The sequence below is a fragment of the Clytia hemisphaerica genome, unplaced genomic scaffold (genome assembly GCF_902728285.1).
Source record: "Clytia hemisphaerica strain Z4C2 unplaced genomic scaffold, Clytia hemisphaerica genome assembly, whole genome shotgun sequence".
Taxonomy (NCBI): domain Eukaryota; kingdom Metazoa; phylum Cnidaria; class Hydrozoa; order Leptothecata; family Clytiidae; genus Clytia; species Clytia hemisphaerica.
Window position 1 is genome coordinate 2,487,791 of NW_027103851.1, and position 24,436 is coordinate 2,512,226.

At 36.7% G+C, this 24,436-nt stretch overlaps 1 protein-coding gene across 1 annotated transcript in view; it reads right to left on the reverse strand.

Annotated features, from left to right (window-relative positions):
• Window positions 1-2,727: 2,727 nt before the first annotated feature.
• Window positions 2,728-24,436, reverse strand: part of LOC136807778 (superkiller complex protein 2-like) — a 28,737-nt gene continuing 7,028 nt past the window's right edge. The window contains exons 16-24 of the mRNA XM_067064402.1: window positions 16,666-16,896; window positions 16,199-16,474; window positions 15,270-15,718; window positions 14,067-14,283; window positions 6,076-6,186; window positions 5,432-5,608; window positions 5,008-5,049; window positions 4,217-4,397; window positions 2,728-3,688 (exon numbers count right to left, since the gene is read on the reverse strand). Coding sequence (XP_066920503.1) covers window positions 3,525-3,688; window positions 4,217-4,397; window positions 5,008-5,049; window positions 5,432-5,608; window positions 6,076-6,186; window positions 14,067-14,283; window positions 15,270-15,718; window positions 16,199-16,474; window positions 16,666-16,896 — 1,848 coding nt within the window. The 3' untranslated portion in view covers window positions 2,728-3,524. The remainder of the gene's footprint in view (window positions 3,689-4,216; window positions 4,398-5,007; window positions 5,050-5,431; window positions 5,609-6,075; window positions 6,187-14,066; window positions 14,284-15,269; window positions 15,719-16,198; window positions 16,475-16,665; window positions 16,897-24,436) is intronic.

A 24,436-nucleotide genomic window follows, 5' to 3' on the forward strand; every position in this document is an offset into this window, starting at 1 on the left:
CTAACATTCGATACTGCATATACGCTTGAAGTAATTTATCAATATTGTTTCATTCTGTTTCAACCGATTGCGATATTCTATATTTGCTCATTGGAAACATAAAATTTTATGATTTTCAGCATTTCTATCGTAAATCAACTGTCGCACTCAGCCACCAACCGACCATTGACAATAGTAAAATACAGTAACAATTCTTATCGCGATTTCTACGATTCCACTGTGACTTCTTTCGACCTATGTATCCAGACTTGACCTCTATCTTCGAACACTAGAATTCCACTTTTCCACACTTTCGGAAACTTCACCATGTAGTACGTTCCGCATCCGATCTCAGGAACGGAAATAGCTATAAAATGACGGTGGCAACGCAAGATGGCGGACGTTTAACTGTCAATCTTGTGAAAATTATTTTTGAACATTGAAAAATTTGATCACGCAACGAATTGCTGAAAAAGAATCAAGTACAAAAATGTTCAAAAGCTGATTTAGAAGAAAACCATGATTGCAGAAGCCGGTGATCCCGCCACAGTAAACAGTACGCATCAAGACGAACCGTCTGTTCCATGTGTAAAGTGTGGAAAACTGTTCCGTACTGCTAGAGGTGCTCTTCAACATCAAAGACAATGCAAAATAGTCGCAGATCGAGTCCAGTTACCACCAGAACCAGAAGCAGAACCAGAACCGCAACCTCAAAACAACATCGAGCGAATCCCAGAGAGATTTTACTGGGGAGATATCAAAGGAACTGACTTTGAGAGACTGATAAACAATAGTTATGAAAAGATAGTTTATTGGCGAAAAAATCTTTTCAAGTTACCGAGTGGACGTACAGGCAAAGATTTCATCCGAGAAGTGACAAGGCTACTCAATGCATGGATCGAAGATAGTCCTCTCGGAGTTGTATCGATGAAAGCTGTCCATATAATGCCAGCTTTGCTTCTTCAGAAACCAAGCAAAACTTCCAAAGCCCACGATCACGTCGAAGCATTAGAGAGGAGACTGCTCCAATGGCGAAGAGGAGATATCGAAGTTCTTGTCAAAGAGGCCGATACGCTTCAATCGAGATTACCAAAGCCGGTCGAATAGAAAACTATTGAAGCTCTATCGAAGCAATTTAAGATAAAAATGGAAAAAGGCGATGTTAACCGGGCAATCAAACTACTCACCAACAACATGAGTGGAGGCGTGCTACCACTGGACGATCAAACGATCAATCTCCTTCGACAAAAACATCCTGAAGGTCGCGATACCAATGAAAACAACCTGCTCAATGGTCCAAAAAAGAGACATTACAAGGAACGTGTGAACAGTGTCGAAAATGGTACCTTCACCCCATTAGTATTTCCTACAAACGGAGGTATAGGACGTGAATGCATACAGTTCGAAACAAATTGGCCAGAACACTAGAATTCCACTTTTCCACACTTTCGGAAACTTCACCATGTAGTACGTTCCGCATCCGATCTCAGGAACGGAAATAGCTATAAACTTCATTTTTTCTTTAAAAGGTCACCAATGGGTGTGACATCCGTCCGTTCTATAATCGGAACCCATACAGTTCGAAACAAATTGGCCAGAACACTAGAATTCCACTTTTCCACACTTTCGGAAACTTCACCATGTAGTACGTTCCGCATCCGATCTCAGGAACAGAAATAGCCATAAACTTTATTTTTTCTTTAAAAGGTCACCAATGGGTGTGGCATCCGTCCGTTCTATAATTGGAACACATACAGTTTGATCCAAGTTGGCCAGAACACTTTTTGATAGCACTTTCGATTTGAATATGAATATGACGCTACGAATCTGAATATGACGCCACCAATATGACGCTAAGTTCATTTTCGTGTAGTTTATTTACTTTAGCTAATTCAGACACTTTGAATTTGGAATTTGTATTTTTGTATGTATTCTTACTTTACCCGGGGGTCGACGATCACCTCGCAGGTTCAAAAATTTGAACCATGTAAACAAGTGTTTGAACCATGGTCGGATAATGAATGCTTAGATGCTTTCAAAATCATCCAAGCATAACCTATGCTTGTTATAATCAGATAATATGCTTATGAAGTGGTTATTTTTGTTGTGTATGTATGATGCTGAATTATAGCTTAGATGGAACTGACTAGAGGGTGTTTAGAACGTTTCACAAGGTTCGAATTTTTCTCCCTTTTTTAGCTAGAACTATATGCGTAAATAAAGAACAAGAAGCTGGTCGAAACTCACCAACAAATCAATGCGCCAACACTACTACTACAAACAAGCTTTCAACATATTATTTAAGAATCAACCTTATTTCTTATCATATCGAATTTACAACATGAAGAGAAAAGAAAAAAATGTTTAACATGGACGCTACAAGTGTACAATATTTTTAAATAAATTTTTGAAAGTGAGAATTCATTCGACTTCCATGGTAACTCGACTATATGAAAAAGGTGTAAATATCATTTTCAGAAAGCAAATTTTATGTGCAGTCGGCATATAACTCTAATAATATTCAAAATTAATATCAGCACACAGGCTTTAGGTACTCGAATTTCATTTTTGAATTTTCATTTGACTTTTGTTGCCTTTTGTGTTGACTTATAAATTAAATTTTTTGATTTTTTTTGATTTATTTACGAGAATTCTTTTATTTTTTTACCACTTAAAATGTTATCATAGTTGGGAAAATTTTTCGATAGAACTTGCCTTACAACGGAAACAAAAAAATATCCTTTTTTTAATATAAATAATAAAGATCTTTCGGTTAATTGAATCCATAGTAAATGCTAAAATGACTTTCCTATGCGTTAAACATAAAGAGAACTTAAAATAATAAAATATCATTTGAAAAATAATGCAACTTGACATATAATATCCTAACTACGATACATTTAACCGAACTGCAATAAAAACATTACCTAAAAAGTACAAAACAAAGGTTGTGACAAAAAACAAAATTGCCAAAACAAATTCTTTGGGGAACTGGGAATAAAGTTGAAAGTGACCCTCAATGGAACTTATGTACCTGGAAATTCTTCTTGAAATTCCAACATTGACATTTGGCCCTATGTAGCCCCAGAGGCTCACACACAAAACATCCCTGTCTCAGTGCCCTAAGGGAAACTTTTCCCCATAGTTGTAATGATAATATCTATCGTAATCCCAGTGGGGATGTACTATTGTTCCCATCTAATTTTCGCCAAATTTTCAAGTGGGGCGGGGGTCCCACCGGGTTTTTAACACAGGGATGCTCCAAAAAGTCACAAGGCCTTCTTCACTATTCTTCATAAATGCTTTTATGGATTAGTCTTTCATTTTAAGTATCAAATATCATACCTTTTTGAACTTATAACTGTGAGTGACGGTTGATTTCATTTAGTCATTAAAGAGTTAAGAGGATGCATCAACAATCGTGAAGACTGAATTAGCAAACCTAGTCCAAAGTTACAAACATTAGAAAACATAAACGTTAGAAAAAAATAACAAAAAACAGAAAAGAAAAACATAGAAAAAGAACAAACTTTAAAAATAATTATTTAGGAAGCCAAATATAGACTAGCAGTGAACACAATATCTCTTCGTATAAGACTCATCCCTTCTTCCATTTTATCGCAAAGGATCTGGACACCGATCACGTGGGACGCTTTTCTGACGTCACGACACAACTCGTCTAAACGTTGGATGCATCGCACGATATTCCCTGAGAAGATAAACAAAAACTACATTTATAAAACAATGATAGCTACAGCCAGAAAATGATAGACATTTTTAAAGCTTAATAAATTTTCTCTAGATTTTAACCTTTTTAGTGTTTTATCAGAATGACACAAAATCGCCCCTCTAGCCATTCTAATAGAACTGAAATCTATTAAATCTTCCAGAATTTTCGTATCCAAGCAAGAGGGACGTAAATTCCATTCAAGTCTTAGAAAATATTTTAAAGATCACAGTAGGTATGAATTTCTTACAATTTGGTGGTCGTGGAAGTTAGAAACGAAGAAGAAAAGGATTATGGCATTTGCCACAATCAAAAATTGTTCTTGATTTTAGTGTAATCAATCAGTAAACCAACTACTATAACATCCATCTAACGTTCATAACGTCTATAAAAGGTTGTGTGTCAGCAAAGGAAATTTAGAAAGTAATAGTTTCTTGAAGTATCAGAATAACAGGGATAACAAAACAAAACCAAAATGCAACAACGTGTGCGCATAACAATGTGTTTTACCTTCAGAAACGTCAGTCAGATTCATCACATCTTTAAAGGGCATACCACGTGCCCATTCATAAACCACCTCCATTAGTCCTGGATGTAGACCACCTACGTATTCTTCTACTGTCGTGTCCAGGCCGCATTCACGTTGACATTCTGCCACACGTGTTGCTGTCTCCTTTACTTGACAAAACACCTTAATGGAAAAGATCGAGAATTCATGACATTACATCACGGACCCAATAGCCGACTGGTTGTAAGTGACGTAAAATCAGTCAATACGTCAACCAATCAGATGTTGGGTCCGTGGAAGACATTGCAATGGTGCATATTATGAATACAATTCAGGACCAAATAATAGCACTTCGAACGCTTTAAAAATCACACGTCTTTTTCTAATAAAGCTAATATATTGCCCCTCACTTAAAGTTCTTGAGGAATTTGCCCGCATACCAAACCGTAAGCCAAGCGGCTGAATAACTCTATGACCCCTTACTTTAGTTCTCAAAGCAGGTGTTATAAAACAGCCTTGATAAATTGCAAATTGAAAGTAAGATAATCTGAGACAAGAATGAACCCCTAAATGAAAATTTAGGCATGCATTACCTAAATAAAACAAATCAAACAGTTCGCATAATGGTTGGAAAGTGCAGTGTTAATTATGACGGGTTTTTGTATCCTTTCTATGTTGACTGCTTTCTGTGCAGTGATCTTTGACTTCGGTCAGGGCCTATACCCACTTGGGAAGGAGTGTCTTGTCTTGTTTTACGTTCACAGAGATGCACAATGTGAAATGTTAAACTTACTGTTTGGAGGTTTTCAGTTAACGTTGGCTTTGATGCGCGCCTCTACAAGTAAATAAGATCAATGTATTTCATCTTGGGAATGACAGAAAAGTAGAATGAACAGTGAAATTGTTTCAAGGAAAAAATAACCTCGACAGCCTTTACTGTGACGTGCAAGTTAGATATTACACGTTCACGAGGATAAGTTTTTCATTTCTAGAGATATTGTTTTATTTTAAGTAATCATCATTGCTGAAAAGGGTATTTTTGCTGGGTAGAAGATTAAGTATCGATTGACTCATGAAAAACTTTGGACAGTTTTTGACGTCGTAATGCCGAACAAATATTCTTCTATACCCGTTTTTTTACAATTCTCAATAAAGCGAATTTTGACTTTTAAAAGCTCCGAACTATTGAAGAAATGGCTCAAATTTAAGTTACTAACCTGCTCAAAAACGAATAGCGAGAGTATGGAAACAATTTCAGCTGGATGTAGATCAGTGAGTATGTTGTTAATAAGGAGTTCAGTTATCATGACCTCATGGTTACTGATCTCGAACGCTACTCGCCCTTTATGACGTAATGTTTTGTCTTTATCAATGTAATCAAGCTTTTGCAAAACCTGAATATAGAGAATGGACATTTTTCTTTAAAAAACATTCCTAAATATATTCATAATGATATCATTCTGCATTTGTCGTTGAAGATGGAAATCAGGGGGAGGCTATAAATATGTTTTTTCTCCGATGATAAATTTAATGTCCCTTGAGAGATTTAGCCGGGGATTAAGCTCCCTTGGTGGATAGCAGACAACAGCTAAAGGACCCTGGTACAACAAACAATGCGTAAAAACCATAAAGAGTGTTTTTTTTCAAATTTATCACTCTCTTAAAATAAAAAACTCACTTTTTTGGTAGAATATTTCTCTTGACATTTTCTGGATTTTAAATTTCCGCTCTTACAATGCAGATCAAATGTCTCGAAAACACCCCCTTGAAATGTAGACAGAATGATCAATACAATGTGTCCCGAAAAAAAGCGGACAAATTTAAATGTAGACAGTCAAATAATGACGAGTCAAAAACATACCATAATTCGTTGCTCATATTCTTTGATAAGTTGAAGGTTTTCATCAGATAATTGCAATTGAAGTTTGGAAACGTCAATTCGAACTTGCATGTTCGCCCGCATCAAGTTGAACTGAAAAAATAATCGAATCTTTTACTTGTACTTGACCATTGACCGTTATTGCGCTATAATGTGGTATATTGGAGTCTGCTAAATCGCGTGCCACGCGTGCCAGCGTGCCATCGGTTTTTAAGCGTGCCATGCGTGCCAGCGTGCCAACTGTCTTGGCGTGCCAACGTGCTAGCGTGCCTACGTGTCTTGACGTGCCAACGTGTCTTGACGTGCCAACGTGCCAGCGTGCCATCCAAATTTCGGCGTGCCATCCAAATTTCGGCGTGCCATCCAAATTTTGGCGTGCCAACCAAGTTTTGGCGTGCCAACCAAGTTTTGGCGTGCCATCCAAGTTTTGGCGTGCCATCCAAGTTTTGGCGTGCCATCCAAATTTTGGCGTGCCAACCAAGTTTTGGCGAGCCATCCAAGTTTTGGCGTGCCATCCAAGTTTTGGCGTGCCATCCAAATTTTGGCGTGCCATCCAAGTTTTGGCGTGCCATCCAAGTTTTGGCGTGCCATCCAAATTTTGGCGTGCCATCCAAGTTTTGGCGTGACAACCAAATTTTGCGTACTTTTTTAAATTTCCGGAGTCTTTATTTTCCATAAAACATTAATTGGTAGGCGATATTTCGGAATATACACTTACTACGGTCTCTTACACGGGTTAAAGTACGGCAAGTGAGGGGAGTAAGAAAAAGAAAAAGTCAAGAAAAATGATGACTTCTGAAAATTACTTTAGCCCTTGGACAACCATTTAACTAAGCTCCTTATTTTTGGCTACAGCTCCTGACCACTTGATTTAAAAAGGCAAAAACGGTAACCGTAAACTCATGAGCTTTTTGGCTATTTTGAAGTTTTAGGTTTTCAAAAAAAAAAAAATCCAGAAAAAAACTTTTTCAAAAGGTTTCAGAATGAAAAGCTTTTTCAATTCTTTAGAACAGTAGCGTAGACAGGGGTGAAGAAAGATCTGCGTATGAGAGTAGATTTTAACGACAAAGCACTTACCTATTCGTGACATAAAAACATCATTATTATGTCGTTAAATCTACTCTCGGATACCTAATAGCCTGGGCGCTATAATTAATTTTTCGAAAATTTTACATCCAGGATATTTTTATTCCACCCCCCTCGCATATTAAGTTTTGACATCTTTTCCAACCCCCGGTAGGTACCTGAAAGTAAGCCAATGTTGCTTCATCCTTGTTTACTCTACTGTACAAGACTCCAAACTGCTCAAAACGACTGAAAATGACATAACATCTGGAGGTAGTTTAACGTTGTTTGGAGCATTTAAGATAAACGCTTTTTTATATAAGAATATCTTCTTGGAATATCAGGGTGAAACTCAAAAGTCCAAAACTCTCAATATGATTATTTCTCATGTTTGTAAAATAGCTAAGTCCAAAAAAGTAAGAACATGTTAAGAATAATTCACCCTCAATTTTGGCAATTTCTTAAGAATACTTGACCGTCATCCAAAGTACACTACACGTTTTTTTATTTATAAGCATAACGCGTGTAAGCATAACAAAGCTGGGATTCTGGCTCGAATACAATGGATTTATTATTTTAGAACAATAGAAAATTAAGCATATTAAGCATGTCCAGCCTCAGCTTAAATTACCATATGCTCAAGAAAAAAGCATAACGCTAAGTATCTAAACATATATTATATATAAAGCTGAAAATGAGATTTTGCTTTGTCAAGAAAATGACAGGTAGACTACTGCCTTTCGCGTGGAAGAATCACGTGTATCTTCTTTAAAACTTTTAAAGTTATGTAATGCTGTTCATCTAAAAATGAAAATGATAAAATAATAATAAAAGTACTATGTACTATTTTCATATCTCTAAAACCGTTGTTACTAAAAGTGGTAACACAGGGTAACACATGGTAACAGGGGGTAACACTAGGGTAACAGGGGGTAACACATGGGTAACACATGGGTAACAGGGGTAACACATGGTAACAGTTTGAAAATGGTGGCTCTGAGGGGTCGGAAATTTGAAAATTGACTGAACCAATGTTGTTGGTGAATACAATGATAGAATGAATGATGCTGGTCAATGCAATGATGGTGTAACTGGTGAATGCAATGATGGTGTAACTGGTGAATGCAATGATGGAATCAATGGTGCTGGTGAATGTAATGCCGGAATCAATGGTGCTGGTGAATTCAATGTTGGAATCAATGGTGCAGGTGACTGAAATGATGGAATCGATGTTGCTGGTGAATGCAATGATGGTGTTACTGGTGAATGCAATGATGGAATCAATGGTGCTGGTGAATGTAATGCTGGAATCAATGGTGCTGGTGAATTCAATGTTGGAATCAATGGTGCAGGTGACTGAAATGATGGAATCGATGTTGCTGGTGAATGCAATGATGGTGTTACTGGTGAATGCAATGATGGAATCAATGGTGCTGGTGAATTCAATGTTGGAATCAATGGTGCAGGTGACTGAAATGATGGAATCGATGTTACTGGTGAATGCAATGATGGTGTTACTGGTGAATGCAATGATGGAATCAATGGTGCTGGTGAATGTAATGCTGGAATCAATGGTGCTGGTGAATTCAATGTTGGAATCAATGGTGCAGGTGACTGAAATGATGGAATAAATGGTGCTGGTGAATGTAATGCTGGAATCAATGGTGCTGGTGAATTCAATGTTGGAATCAATGGTGCAGGTGACTGAAATGATAGAATCGATGTTGCTGGTGAATGCAATGATGGTGTTACTGGTGAATGCAATGATGGAATCAATAGTGCTGGTGAATGTAATGCTGGAATCAATGGTGCTGGTGAATCCTGGTGGTCCTTGGAATCAAACTAAATAAGATTAAATTTACCGACAATACATTATCTTATAACTACATTATTTTTCATTTACTTTAGTGTACAGAGAATGAACCATCAATGGATATGTCTTTCCTTGACCCGTCATGCACGATTGAGACTGAATACATGTTGGTCCTCAGATCTGACCATAAATTGTGCCCGAAGCAAGTGAAACGCTGTCAATACTGTCGAAGGGATTTCTTGTCAAAAGATCTTTTAGTGATCAAGACCTTTGGAGATCGGGGTGAGTTTGAAAATGAAAGAGGGCAATTGGTCCTTACCGAAGGAAACATTTACGTACATTTCCTAACCAAATGCCTAACAGAGTATGATGGCAAATTTCTGTTTTCAGAGGTGGTTGTTCCTGATAGAACTCGCCAGAAAATTCCTGCAAGTTGGAAACCACTCTTGATAAGTTCAGGAATCAAGATTTATAAATCGCAAATGAACTATCGAACTCTTATCTTTTATTCTTGAAAGACTTTGCATCGTGTTAGATCATGATTGTTATACAATTTACTTATGATATGAATTCTACTGTAATAGAAAACAACTACTACCAACGTTTTACCTACTCTACCTATGTACGATAGATTACGGCCTCTAAAACAGTAAAAGTTTTTATGTTTAAACGATACTATATTTTTAGAACGTTTTATCTTATGTTTGTATGATAAATTACTGTCCTTTAAAACAGTACTTTAAAGCTTTTATGTTTAGGTGGTTTATCAAACGATACTATATTTTTAGAACGTTTTCTTTTATGTTTGCACGATAGAATACTGTCCTTTAACACAGTACTTAAAAGTTTTTAAATTTGAGTGGTTTATCAAGCGACACTATATTTTAGGAAGCTTTATCTCATGTTTGAATTTTCTTATGGTTATTGCTGCGGCTAGGGTAGTGCATGTTACTTTCGTTTCGCGTTTCACCTCACTGCTCTCAAATTTCGTCATCTTTCGATACTGACCATTTTATTTTCCATATCTCCTAAGATCCTAAAAGCCAAATTTAATGGTATAAGAAGAAAGAATTTTTTGGGTGATTTTTATTAACTCCGGTTATAATTTCTTAATATTTTTACTTTGTAAATAGTTAGCAAAAAAGAGAGAAAAGTAATAACTTGTGTTCCTTTAAAACAAAGATTAAATTTCCTTGTCTTATACATAAGTTGGTCATTCTTATTCTAAACAATCGTGTACACCCTTAAAAGTTTATCTTTTGACTAACTCGGATCAAGCTGCATTCCACTGCATCGCCAAATTTATCAAAAAAATCGAAGTGTCCAGGGGTAGATCTTTTCAAAAATTAATTGATTTTTCATATCCCGTAGAACAATTTCTTACTAAAATAGCCTAAATTATAGAATTATCATTTTCCTTGTTCTGAAAGTTTTAAACTATTGAGACATATTTTTGATTACTTCGTTTGCATTTAGGGGGAATGTAAATTGCATTCACCAGGACCATTAATTCTACCATTGTATTCACCAGCACTATTGATTGCATCATTGCATTCACCAGCAACATCGATTCAATCATTGCATTCACTGGCAACATTGATTCCATTATTTAAGCCCTCTGCACCATTGATTCCACCATTGCATTCACCAGCACAATTTATTCCACCTACAGATACCAGCACTATTGATTCCATCATTGCATTCACCAGTAACCATCATTGCATTCACCAGTAACATCGATTCCATCATTTCAGTCACCTGCACTATTGATTCCACCATTGCATTCACCAGCACCATTGATTCCATCATTCTGACGTCAAATAAAAACTGAACGGATGTGTTGTTAAAAGATGTAAAGATGGCGGAGAAAATTCAGGAAAATCTACGAAAACAACCGAATTCAGCATCAATTTACGACCTTTGCAGCCCATCTGAATGTGTTACAAGTGAAGAAGGAAGATCCAAAGGCACACTTGAATGTAAAAAGTGCAATCGAATCGTACACTACATTTGTTCAAAGCTCCCCGTCTATCAAATCCAGTTATGTCTAACATACAAATCGAGAGCTTTTGTCTGTCAAAACTGTGTCGTGATCACCCCTGATCTATTGGAACGGGTCAATTCATGTGAAACATCAACAGTTTCAGGATTCCGAAAGGAGATAAAAGCTTGCGAAAATATAATGAAAGCCCAGGACGTAGAAATCACTCAACTGAAGTCCAAAGACGTTAATACAATGATCAGCGAAATAAAGGATAGCTTTGAGACCAGAATGGCAACGATCGAAAAGAAGATGGAAGACATCGTTGAGAAGAAAAGAGAAAATAGATCACAAAGCTACGCAGCAGTCGCATCGAGGCAAATCGAGAAAAACATAGAAAACGTACTTCGAAGGGAAAAACAGGAGGAACGACAGATTCAATCCACGGCGTCCAATCTAATTCTTCATGCGGTGGCGAATCCACTGAAGATTCAGAGGAGTCAACCAAAATCTACGACGAAGAATATCTAAATGAAACAGTCTTACCTAAGAAACTAAGCTTAAGGAATATAAAGATTGAAGAAACTCAAAGAATCGGAAAATTTTCGAAGGAAAAGGAAGATGAAAAACGCTATCGACCAATAAGAGTCCGATTTGCAAACGAAGAAGACAAAAATAAAGTGTTAAGAGCAATCACTAAAGGAGAAAGATTGCCCTTCCGTGTGACAGAAGATCTTACGAAAAGTGAAAGGAAGGCAATCAAAGAGTGGTGTATGAAAGCCAAAGAAATGAACACGTCACTAAAGGATGCAAACTTTAAATTCAAAGTCAGGGGGAGCCCTAGGAAAAAACTCTATTTTAAGAAAATTGTAAACCGAACAAAGGGCGGTTCATAGAGGCCCATGTGCTCGCACGGTGGCCTGCGAGCTTGTATAGCATTATTATTATTATTATCATTGCATTCACCAGTAACACCATCATTGCATTCACCAGTAACATCGATTCCATCATTTCAGTCACCTGCGCCATTGATTCCAACATTGAATTCACCAGCACCATTGATTCCAGCATTACATTCACCAGCACCATTGATTCCATCATTGCATTCACCAGTAACACCATCATTGCATTCACCAGTAACCATCATTGCATTCACCAGTAACATCGATTCCATCATTTCAGTCACCTGCACTATTGATTCCACCATTGCATTCACCAGCACCATTGATTCCATCATTGCATTCACCAGTAACACCATCATTGCATTCACCAGTAACATCGATTCCATCATTTCAGTCACCTGCACCATTGATTCCAACATTGAATTCACCAGCACCATTGATTCCATCATTGCATTCACCAGTAACACCATCATTGCATTCACCAGCAACATCGATTCCATCATTTCAGTCACCTGCACCATTGATTCCAACATTGAATTCACCAGCACCATTGATTCCAGCATTACTTTCACCAGCACCATTGATTCCATCATTGCATTCACCAGTAACACCATCATTGCATTCACCAGCAACATCGATTCCATCATTTCAGTCACCTGCACCATTGATTCCATCATTTAAGCCCTCTGCACCATTGATTCCACCATTGCATTCACCAGCACCATTGATTCCATCATTGCATTCACCAGTAACACCATCATTGCATTCACCAGCAACATCGATTCCATCATTTCAGTCACCTGCACCATTGATTCCATCATTTAAGCCCTCTGCACCATTGATTCCACCATTGCATTCACCAGCACCATTGATTCCATCATTACATTCGCCAGTAACACCATCATTGTATTCACCAGCAACATCGATTCCATCATTTCAGTCACCTGCACCATTGATTCCACCATTGAATTCACCAGCACCATTGATTCCAGCATTAAATTCACCAGCACCATTGATTGCATCATTGCATTCACCAGTAACACCATCATTGCATTCACCAGCAACATCGATTCCATCATTTCGGTCACCTGCACCATTGATTCCAACATTGAATTCACCAGCACCATTGATTCCATCATTGCATTCACCAGTAACACCATCATTGCATTCACCAGTAACATCGATTCCATCATTTCAGTCACCAGCAACATCGATTCCATCATTGCATTGACCAGCATCATTCATTCTATCATTGTATTCACCAACAACATTGGTTAAGTCAATTTTCAAATTTCCGACCCCTCAGAGCCACCATTTTCAAACTGTTACCATGTGTTACCCCTGTTACCCTAGTGTTACCCCTGTTACCCATGTGTTACCCATGTGTTACCCCCTGTTACCCTAGTGTTACCCCCTGTTACCATGTGTTACCACTTTTAGTAACAACGCTCTAAAACAGCTCTCTTGGAGCATTTAATGTTTTCATTGCATGACAATCTATATCCCTTTGCACCGCCAGCATCCTATTGAGCATGAGAAAACATCTTGTTGTAAATTGGTGTATACACCTCATATTTTGTGATAATGCCATTATTTACATAATTTAAGTGTCATTACATAAAATAACCTTGAAATTGCTTTCCCACTAATTTTGAGGGAGTCCATATTGGGGTCCACAATGGGGTCCATAATGGGAGGGTCCAAGTTGTGTCATCGTCTCCCCCAAGCTTTACCGAAATTTCGGTAAAACTTCGGACGAGCACGCCGAAATTTGGATGGCACGCCAAAATTCGGATGGCACGCCAAAATTCGGATGGCACGCCGAAATTCAGATGGCACGCCAAAATTCGGATGGCACGCCAAAATTCGGATGGCACGCCAAAATTTGGATGGCACGCCGAAGTTTTATTGGCACGCCAAATTTGGATGGCACGTTGGCACGCTGGCACGCCATGGCACGTTGGCACGCCAAGGCACGCAGGCACGCATGGCACGTAGGCCCGCTGGCACGCATAGCACGCTGGCACGCGTGGCATGCGATTTAGCAGACTCGGTATATTGGAGTAAATTTCTCCTAATTGCGATTTTAAGGTTCACGTCTTACGGGCTTAAAGAGCCTGTAGTTTTGACTTGCAAGTGATGTCTAAGTAAATCGATTCTTTAAACAAATTTGCCAAGGCAACACATTTTCATTTTTCGGGTTAAGTCTTACATGCTCGTTGATCTTCTTACACTGGAGACATTGGAAATCATTCAATTTGTTTTGAAGCACATTCACGCGTTTCGATTGGTCCACAAAATCAATGTCCGTTATTTTCATGTCTCTGATTGGATCAATGATCGGTGATTGGTCTGTCGTCCTCCAATCAAAAGCCATATTTAAGAGTTCTTGTGTTGCCATAATGGTAGACTGGGATGGTGGATTATCCCTGTGAGAATTAATTGATCAGAAATTTGTTAGGGACTAATTTGAGAAAATATTTTATCCTTCTACAGTGTACCGGATTAAAATATGATGAAACTTTTTGTTCAAACAAAGGTTTAAAATAGGGTTCAAAAAAAAGGAATGATTAGGTCATAAAAATTAGATGAAATTATTGTATAAGGATTTTCCTTCGCGTACAGTAAATTGTTCCGCTATTTCCCAGACACATTGGGCTTTTCCAGAAAAAGTCCGTGCCCCCCTGTTGAGGATATGGGATATCCAGGGGGTTAACGATTTTTGTTCAAAAGTGGATATCCAGGGGTTAAGTATCTACAAGGGAGCGGATGTCCAGGGGTAAAGTGTCTTTTCAAGTAAAAAATACGATATTCAGGGGGTGAGCATATTTTTAAGGGTGGATATCCAGAGGGTCTTTACTAATATATTTAGATATCCTATCCAGGGGGTTCGATACTTCGAAAAATCAATATCCTCAACAGCGGGGGTAAAAAATTTTTTCTGGAAAAGCCCATTGTTATTTGTCGATTGAAAATAGCAGTCACACGATAGAGAGTGTGAAAGCTGCTATAGATGGTTTTAATTTTGAACTATGTCTGTGATTGGGCTTTTCCAACCCCTTATGGCTTGAAATGCTGTAACCCCTGGAATTCCAGGCAATTTTAGGTATAAACCCTTCTAGAATTCTGTATCTTTATGAGATTTAAAAAATTACCCCAATCGAATTCCAGTTTATTCTAGACATATTTTTTTATATATCTGTGGAATTCCGCCACATATCAAATCATACCCCCCTTGGAACGGAAATTGACCCCCTTGAAGAGAGAGAAAGAAAGCTTAAGCGAAAGGGGAAAATATATAAAATACTGAGATACAAAGATTTTAATATTTTCTACTGCAAAGGATGCAAGAGCAAAAATTAAAAAACAACTGGAAAGTATTAGCGATCCAAAAGGGAAAATAGATTTCCTTTACCTGAACCTAGGGATCAACCTTCTCTTATGGTTATCAATAATCTTCGTTGCATCTATGGTCACACTTCGATCAAGAATTTCTTCTATACAAACTGCTGTTATTTCTTCGACAATTTGACCACTCTCGTCCTCAGGAACGTAAATATCCGTGCTCAAAAAGCGTTTGGTGTATTCTTTATTATCTAAATTGTCCTGTGTTGTTGAACCATTACTCGCACCCAGTTCTTCTTGATTCATGCATCTCAGTTCGTAAACTTTATCGCAGATAAGTAAAACTATATACTTTTTCTCCAAAGGGTCTTTAGAGCTTGACGAAGTAGAAAATGTTGAGTCTAATGTTCCAGCTTTTAAAATTACCCCTAATGCATTGTGATAGTTTTCATTAGTGACCAGTACAACACGACCTGATGTTAAACATTTCTGTGCCACACTTGATCCAAAAATTTTGACCTGAAGATGAAAAAACAAATAGAATACAAACATAGATGTACAAACTTTCACGATTTTCGCAAATTTTACCATTTCTCACGAAAGTAAATGTCTTTGAAAATTCTTGAAAGGGTCATTCGCAAACCCCCCGGAGGGGGGTACTAGGGTTGGCGGATGAGGGGCATGTGCGGACGGGACCTCCGAAAACCGACCCTTACCGTCCGCACATACCTAGCACACATTTTTGAAAAAATCCCCCCCCCCCCCCGTTCGCAAAAGTTTGTGCTCGCAAAAAATTCATTCTTGCGTTTCTAGTTTACCTGGATGTTTTCAGGAGGACAGATTTTAACTTAACTGAAGTTACGAAAAAAACTAAAAAATCGCACTAAAAAACTGCCTGAAACTGATAAAAAGTGGAGAAATCAAGACAAGGTTTTGGCAAAGAAAGAGAAAGAGCAAGAAGTAAAAGAAGGTTTTTATACGGACTATGGTCAGACATACCTTTAGCTCTTTCTTTCTTTGTAACAGTTCAGCCCAAGTCAGGTAATAATTTTTCAGATCAATTGCACAGAGTTGACAATCGGGGTCCTGTAATAAAGCAACTTTCTTTTCAAGTTCTTCGAGTTTCTTCTCATTTTCTGGTGCATCCTTTTGTTGGTAATATTCAGCGAAACTTCGTTTCATCATGTCTTGTACGGTCAATTGTTTGACTCGAAGCAAATTCAATATCATGTAGTATGTTAATCGGAAACGCGATTCTAGCTTGGTTGGCATGCCCTTTGAAAGAAGAAAATTTATGCGATAATAAAGTTTTGGGTAAAATTTTACAGTAAAATTGATCAAAGCCGATCACTATGCGATTTCTATAACTTAATTTCCAACGTCAAAATGAATTTATTTTTCAGACAAGAAACCCAAATCCTTTCGCAGGATTCAACGCTAAGAGAGATTGAACACTCATAACTTACCAACATCATAGCATGTAGAACCGAAGTTTCCGGGACATCACCTTTACACAGCATAATCACCATTCCAGTCGTATCCAAACCACGTCTGCCCGCGCGGCCCGCCATTTGAATGTATTCAGAAGAAAGAAGCTCACGCATTTTTTCACCATCGAATTTTCGAGTTGAGTCAAAGACGACTGTTCGGGCGGGCATGTTGACGCCCATGGCGAATGTCTCCGTTGCAAAAAGAATCTAGAAAAAAATAACAATAGCATAGTCAGACTAAATCAAATTCTTTTCAGGGCGTAATGTAATGTCAAAAAAGAAAACAAGTCTCTCAAAGATCGTTAGGCATCGAAAAAAGCATTAAGATTACGAAAGCAGTCCGGGGCGACCCACAATGATCAAACAACAAGATTCTGTCGCATAACATCTTTGAGATCGACCCCAATAGGGTCACCAAGGGAGGGCGAGTCTGGTTTTAGCAGTGAATACTCATTAAATAAGATCATCTGCAACCAAGTGTTTTCTGTAGAAAACACTCAGCACTTATTTCTGCAAGACAATCTTTGTTCGACAAACTTCAGACCCTAGGCATTGTTTTTCATCCACTTAACCCTCCTTTTTTCTGTCGGCTTTTATTATATGGGGAGGAAAGTTTGACCTCAATTCTAAATAAATCTATTCTTTGTTCTGTTGTTGAATTTTTTAACGAAACTTTAAAGGTTTAGCGGTGCTTTATTTTAGTTAGTTCCTAGTGGGGGGGGGGGCTAAATTTATTTTTAAGTAGTGTTTTGTAATATATGTTCGTAGTGTACATGTGTATTTGTCTCAATAAAGAAAAAAAAATCGTATGAGAAAGCGAACTGCGAACGACAGCTTGTCGAAAGATTTAGTAAAACTACTTCAACTATATTTATTAGCGAATAAATATAAGTATTATTTTGGGAAAAGATTTCTAATTCAAAGGAATGATTAGCTTTACTAGGAAATCCTTTTAGTGATAGCACATCTGGATAAGGAAGTTAATAAATCAAAGTTTCAGAGAAAAATTACTCACAAAAAATTAATGGGATAAACAAGAAATTTAATGAAATCAAAATAATATCGAAATTGAAATTCGCTTTTAAAATAACTTCTGCGTTTTCCAAATCAGGGAGTTGTATGAGATTGTATCAAAATTGAACCAAGGTGCTGTTCATAACAAAAGAAAAGAAAGAACCAAAAACTAAAGAAAGGAAAGAAAAGTTTTGGTGAGACTTTCACTTTCGTTTTTGATATTCGGGGAAATAAGGAGTGGGGAATGATTTACTGTGTGACAAAAACACAAATTATGATAGCTTGATCTTTAAGAATCGTATGAAAATACTACCTTGTCTATAAGCACAAGTTCAACAAACATTTTATGAAATCAGATTTTGGCTCGATTAAAATGCTTCGAATTGGCCAAGTTTGAACTCAAACCATTATATGCTAAGCATTTTTGACAATATTAATATTAATTACCATATCCTGTATTCATATAAAAGGAGGACGGAAGTTAATTAAACAACTTATATATCATAGTTTTCTTAGAAACTCATTTAGTAATGGCAAAGAGTATAATATACATCTCTCTCTCTCTCACTTAGTGATGACGAGATGACATACTAAAAGATTAATTGATATTTTCGTATTACGATGTGTTGAATTATAGAGATCATGTTATATCATCAACCTTACAAGAGAGTGATCAACATTTTATATCCGTTTTTGTCTAGAGAGAGTGGCTTATTTGAAATTGAGTTTTCTAACCAGTGGCATTTCTAGGTAAACTATCTTGGTCCTTATAAAGTATATTTTGTACAATGGAAATTCACATATTATAGCAGAACTTTGAAGGTTTGAATGCTTCACTTCAAAATGACGAACAATCAAATTTTGGCTCTGCTGATATTCATACCATGTTGCTCCAGTCTTTTTTGGAATTGCGAAAAAATCAACTCAACGCAAATGAATGTTAATTGTGATGATTGTGTAGACGAGAACGCTTATCAACAAGATGGATTTTTCATTGAAGTTACAGGCAGTGATGCACGAACTGTTCTTTTGGAAGATTGTAACCGGCAAGGTAGAGACGTATCTTGTATAAGGCCTTTCAACGAATCTAATTACATGACAAGAAACCTTCAACTCATAAGACAACATAGCAACGGAAGTTACACACCATTTGGAGGGTCATCTATTTTGACCAAAAAAAAACTTTCAGATTGTATTCCGCATCTTATTCGAAATTTATCCACCGGGCAACCCAATGATCCGGAGACGGAGATACAGATTCAATGGGAACTACCAAAATGGGACGAAAAAACTTTTACAGATAGTATAGTGATCTCAATGGATGGCACCGTTCGACAAACCTTCCTCAAAGCTGACCATGAACTACCAAGTAGTTTTCTTATTGAAAGACGGAAACCTTGCACGACCTATAAAATCTGTTTACAAATACAAAGAGAACGAAATTCTGGCAAACAGTACGAGAAACTTTATGAAAAATGCATCAATGCGAAAACCCAATGTGCAAAGGTATCGAACAATGATACCACATATAAAATCATACTGATAGTTTCTTTAATCGTGGTCGTAGTAATTGCTTCTATTCTCTTCTACCGGTTTATCTACAAACGTTACGTGATATGTGAGTGTCGCGATGAAATGGACGAACGAAATGATGACATCAGCGAGGAACCAGTCGAACAGAATATTCTGTTGAGACAGACAAATAATGACCCTGATATAGAGGGATGGAGGGATGCTGAACACCAATACACTACACTTATAAACACAAGTGTACGCCCCGCAGATGCTTAATTTGATGTGAAAACCTAATCTTAGTAGCATTCAGTGGCGTACCAACCATTGAGTTTCAAGCCCGAAGGGCTAGAGGTCAATCTCTAACCTTTCTCAGGCAAGAAAAATTGAAGCCTTAAAATATGCGCCGTATCTTTGATGACGGATTGAATCTAGCAATTCCTTTGTTTTCGAGTGATATATTTTTCAAAATGAAGCGGTAAATTTTAGTTTCAATCTGTCATTTGTGTAAATACCAGGCGGGTCGCTCAAGGCCGCGCAACTTTGGTAGGATTTGTTGGCTTCAAATCCTACCAAGGAGATTGACCTCTAGCCCTTCGGGCTTGAAACTCAATGGTACCAACCACTTTTTTTTTCATTTTATATGTAAATAGGGTCTTGAAGAAAACAAACAAGTCGAATGTATTGGTAGCTTGGAGTCCAATTCTTTCTTTAATTTTTCGTTTTCTAAGATCATGTTCGCACGTGGCGGTTCCATTTCGCTCCAAAACGAAATGAAGCCATTCTATTGGTTACATTCAAGTTTTACGTCACTTCTAACCAATAGAATGGGTTCTTTCCGTTTTGGAGCGAAACGCAGCCGTCACGTGCGAACATGGTCTAATTTTACTTGTTTTCAATTTGAATAAGAATCTTTAATCTACTAGTAGGGGGAATTTTGTTCGATTTTTTGGAATCGCTTGACTGTTTTGTTAGAAGCACTTGTTATACATTTTTGGAAAGCTAAGGGGTAGGGAAATCGAAATTACTATGTTTCCAATTTTTTTCGGACACTTTGGTGTGATTTTCGGACAAATATGACGGTCTCAGGCAAAAATCATAGGGTTAAAAATTAATGAAAATTTTGGCTCGAGAAAACGGAGACCTGTTGTATATTTTTGGAAAGCTCTCAAAAAATTAAGATTAGAGATATATTGCAAGTATAGGTGATTTCTGTACCTAACTCGCGCTTTTTAAAGCTCAATATCTCGAGTTAGGTACTGAAATCACCTATACTTGCAATATATCTCTAATCCTAATTTTTTGAGAGCTTTCCAAAAATAAACAACAGGTCTCCGTTTTCTCGAGCTAAAATTTTCATTAATTTTTAACCCTATGATTTTTGCCTGATACCGTCATATTTGTCCGAAAATCACACCAAAGTATCCGAAAAAAAATTGGAAACATAGTAATTTCGATTTCCCTACCCCTTAGCTTTCCAAAAATGTATAACAAGTGCTTCTAACAAAACAGTCAAGCGATTCCAAAAAATCGAACAAAATTCCCCCTACTAGTAGATTAAAGATTAAAGATTAAAGAGACCGTCATATTTGTCCGAAAATCACACCAAAGTGTCCGAAACAAAATTGGAAACATAGTAATTTCGATTCCCCTATCCCTTAGCCTTCCAAAAATGTATAACAAGTGATTCTAACAAAATAGTCGAGCGATTTTACAAAATGCCCTCTACTATACAATAGTACAAAAGGAAACCCGCCTCATAAGTAACCTCTTCTAAAATACAAAAGTCATAAAAGTTTTTTGCACTTTTCTGTTTGTAAAAAGCCTCAATTTTAGCGTGCTTATAGCAGGTACTTCGCCCTCTCGGCGGTATGATCTATCAGTTTTGCGGAAGGATTAGGAATAATTTTGAGACATGTTTTTTATCTTTGTTTGTAACATTCTTGTGAATGGAATACTTATAGAAACTTATTCAAAAAATGAAATGATAAAGGCTGATGTAGGATCTATTTCTGAAGGAATTGTAAATTTTTGACTGTTCAGTCACGTGAGGAAGGGAATCGAAGGAGACTTCCCTTTTCCATATCAAAGTCGAGCTAAGCAGATATTTTCTGCCTTTAGCCACAAGAAAATCCTTCCAAGTAAACATTATACATTTTCATCGTTATGAGTAACGTAGGTCAGTGTTTTTAGAATTAAATAATTAAGAAATTGGGCATGAAATTTCGTGGGATTTCCACTGCTAGAACTTCTCAAAAAAGGAGGGATGATGAAATTTAATTTAGGGATTTTCGGTGATAAAAAAAAAACAAAGAGAAAAAAAGATACATTGTAATTTTAACAGTTGAACAAAAAAATCTTTATCTCAGAAAGGAGAAACTATTTCTTACTTTTAGGTGAATAATTTGAAAATTTGTCGTTTTGAGAAAAATATTATAGTTGCTCTTCAAAATCAAAGAACTGTGAACAGGATAAAGAAAAAGTGAGCATGTCATACTGAGGGGACAATCATTGGAAAAAGAAGAATACTGAAAGACCAATAAAAAATGAAGATCAATTATTAATTGAGTACGAAAGATTGAAAATGTAACGAAAAACGTAAAATTTGAAACAAAAGGGGAAAAAGGAAAAACTCATGAAAAATCAAAACATTGGAACATTATATTCAAGTGTGAACGCAGTGGTACAAGATCAGTGATTCAAAATTGATGTTCTTAAAAAAGAAAAATTTTAAATATTGATTTCATCTTTCATCCAAGAGTCAAAAAGAGTGACTTTTCAATTTTGTTGAGGTTAGAAATAGAATAGATTTTGAAATAAAAGAAGGACTGGCTGACTGATCGGTTTTACAGTTTTGCGGTTTTTGTGGTGAACGAAGTCAAAAGTTATACGGAAGAACGTTTTTATTGCAAGTGATCAGCGAATATCGATAACAAGGAGAAAGGGCAGAGAAAAAGAAAAAGGAAAAGTTGATATTGTCTTGTAAAGAAAACACATAACCAAGTAAACGAAAAGAAAATATCCAACACTGGCAACAAAATTATGTAGATGGGGATACTTTCAACGAAATCGTAAACATAAAATGTCCAATTCAAAATCAGACTGTGAAAACGCATGGTTGATCGCTTATTTATTCGTATTTATTGTAATTTTATGTTTTCTGTTGACGGTTACCTGTGTTTATAACCGAATCTTGGACTACGTTATTCAGCATAAAAAGATCGCGCGACATGAAGCGGAAACCATAGCCCTGCTTGGAGGTGACGAAAAAACAGTATTTCATAGAGGTGGGACTCTTTCAGTCTTTCGAACGTTAGTCTGTCGGAAATTTTGTTTGGATTTGAACAACAACGATAGAAATACGCTGGTGAATCGTAGGAAACAGAGTATAGCGTTACAGAGATTGTATGCGGATCGAAATGACAGACATTATAAAGAGGACTTTTTACCCATCCAAAGTATGTTGGAAAGTTCAAGTTCAACATGTACAAAAAATGTATGATAATGGATGATGATAAATCTGGTGACTAGAATGGATGGAAGCTAGTTTTCCAAGATACAAAGATAAAGCCTTCAGTACTGGTTAATATCATATTTATCGCATTCTCTCGGGATCATTTAAAACGAAAGTCGTTCAACCAAATCAGCACTGGTGTGTGCTTGGTTTTTTCAAACAAAAACTTAATAGTCAGAAAAATCCGTGGCATGAAGGAGGAGCATTGATGATTCAAAGTAGGATGACCTTGGAGTTTATGGCAAACTCTAGAGATATAAAATTCAGATACATAAAGACTATTGTGGCCATGAAAACATATATAAGATCTTTTTGGAATATTATTCAAAATGAAAACTTCTAGGTTAAAAATGTTAGTACTTTGTTTGCATGAAAGTTATTTTTTCGCTTTCAAGATTTGTCTTTTGTAGATTAGGAAAGAAAGGTGAAGGTCCATATTCAGAAATCTAATAAATTTGCAAAGAGGATTGGTCAAAAATATCTACTTAACATAAGAATTCTAATCAAAATTATTTCAAAGATCTTCTAGAATATTTGTGAAATTTACTTTTTAGGGAAGATTATCAAACGGAATTAATAAAAAAATCCTTCAAAGAAAAATCATCAAAATGTTAAAAATTCTGTTTGCAAACGAGACCAAATATTTTAGAAAAATGTTTATCTTGAAAGATGACGCAATACCCCTTTTTTCACTAACACAGAATTGATTAGATAGCAAGGATATTACTTCTCATAGAGAAAATAATTCCAAGGAAATCATTGATAATTTCTACAATTTCGTGTTTACCTTTCTTATTAAGAAATTGGCTGCTGTGAAATTTAGAAAACATTCACAGTATGGCACCTAGCAAAATATGAAACAAATTATCTATTTGATCGATTTCTCTAGTCTCCTGGGACGCTCGGGATGTATAATTTTCATAAGAATTACTACTAAATTTGTCATGTGCTGTTCAATTCCTCAATATTTAAATGATATTAGTATTTTATCACCAAGGAGGTTTGGGAAAAATGCCGATAGTAGCTACTCTTGTGTTCGGATGATCTGTAAAATACCTACTGTATAAATGGCCGCCCCTTGTCTTTTTCCATGGCTTACCCTCTAACAAAAAGGTTTCTTATATGTAGTATAGAGGAGCGATTGCCGAGTTGTTAAGGCACAAGCCGCAAGCACCTCAAACCAGGGGGGTCCCAGGTCGAGTCTCTGATACTACAGAGCCGGATAGCCGTGGACCCTGTTAAAACATTCGAAAGACTGTCTAAAGAAGATTATTCCATACTTTTTTCTCAAAAATGACGCTTTTTCGAAAGAGAATTTGTTCGAATTTCCTTCATAACTTTTCAACACTTTTTTGTCGTTTTTTATGAAATTTGTCGTTCTTTTTGTCTATTTTTAGTAATGCAGGAATTGTAAGATAGAGCCTCTCTGATGGTAAAAAGTTTAGATTTATAACAATTTTAGTTTTCTCACAACCTCACTTCGAACTTGTACACTTTTTTTTGAAACATCCGGTAGATTAATGAGCTGTACACGTCAAATATCAACTCTAATAAGGTCTGTGAGTAAGACTAAAAATTGTTCTGTTCTACCAATGGTCAAACATGATTCCTGCTATAAAACCTCCACTTTCCAAAAGACTCATCCCCTGTAAAAAGGGTTAACCGCTGATGAAATGGTTGTAATAATGAATTTAAAATTAAACGAAA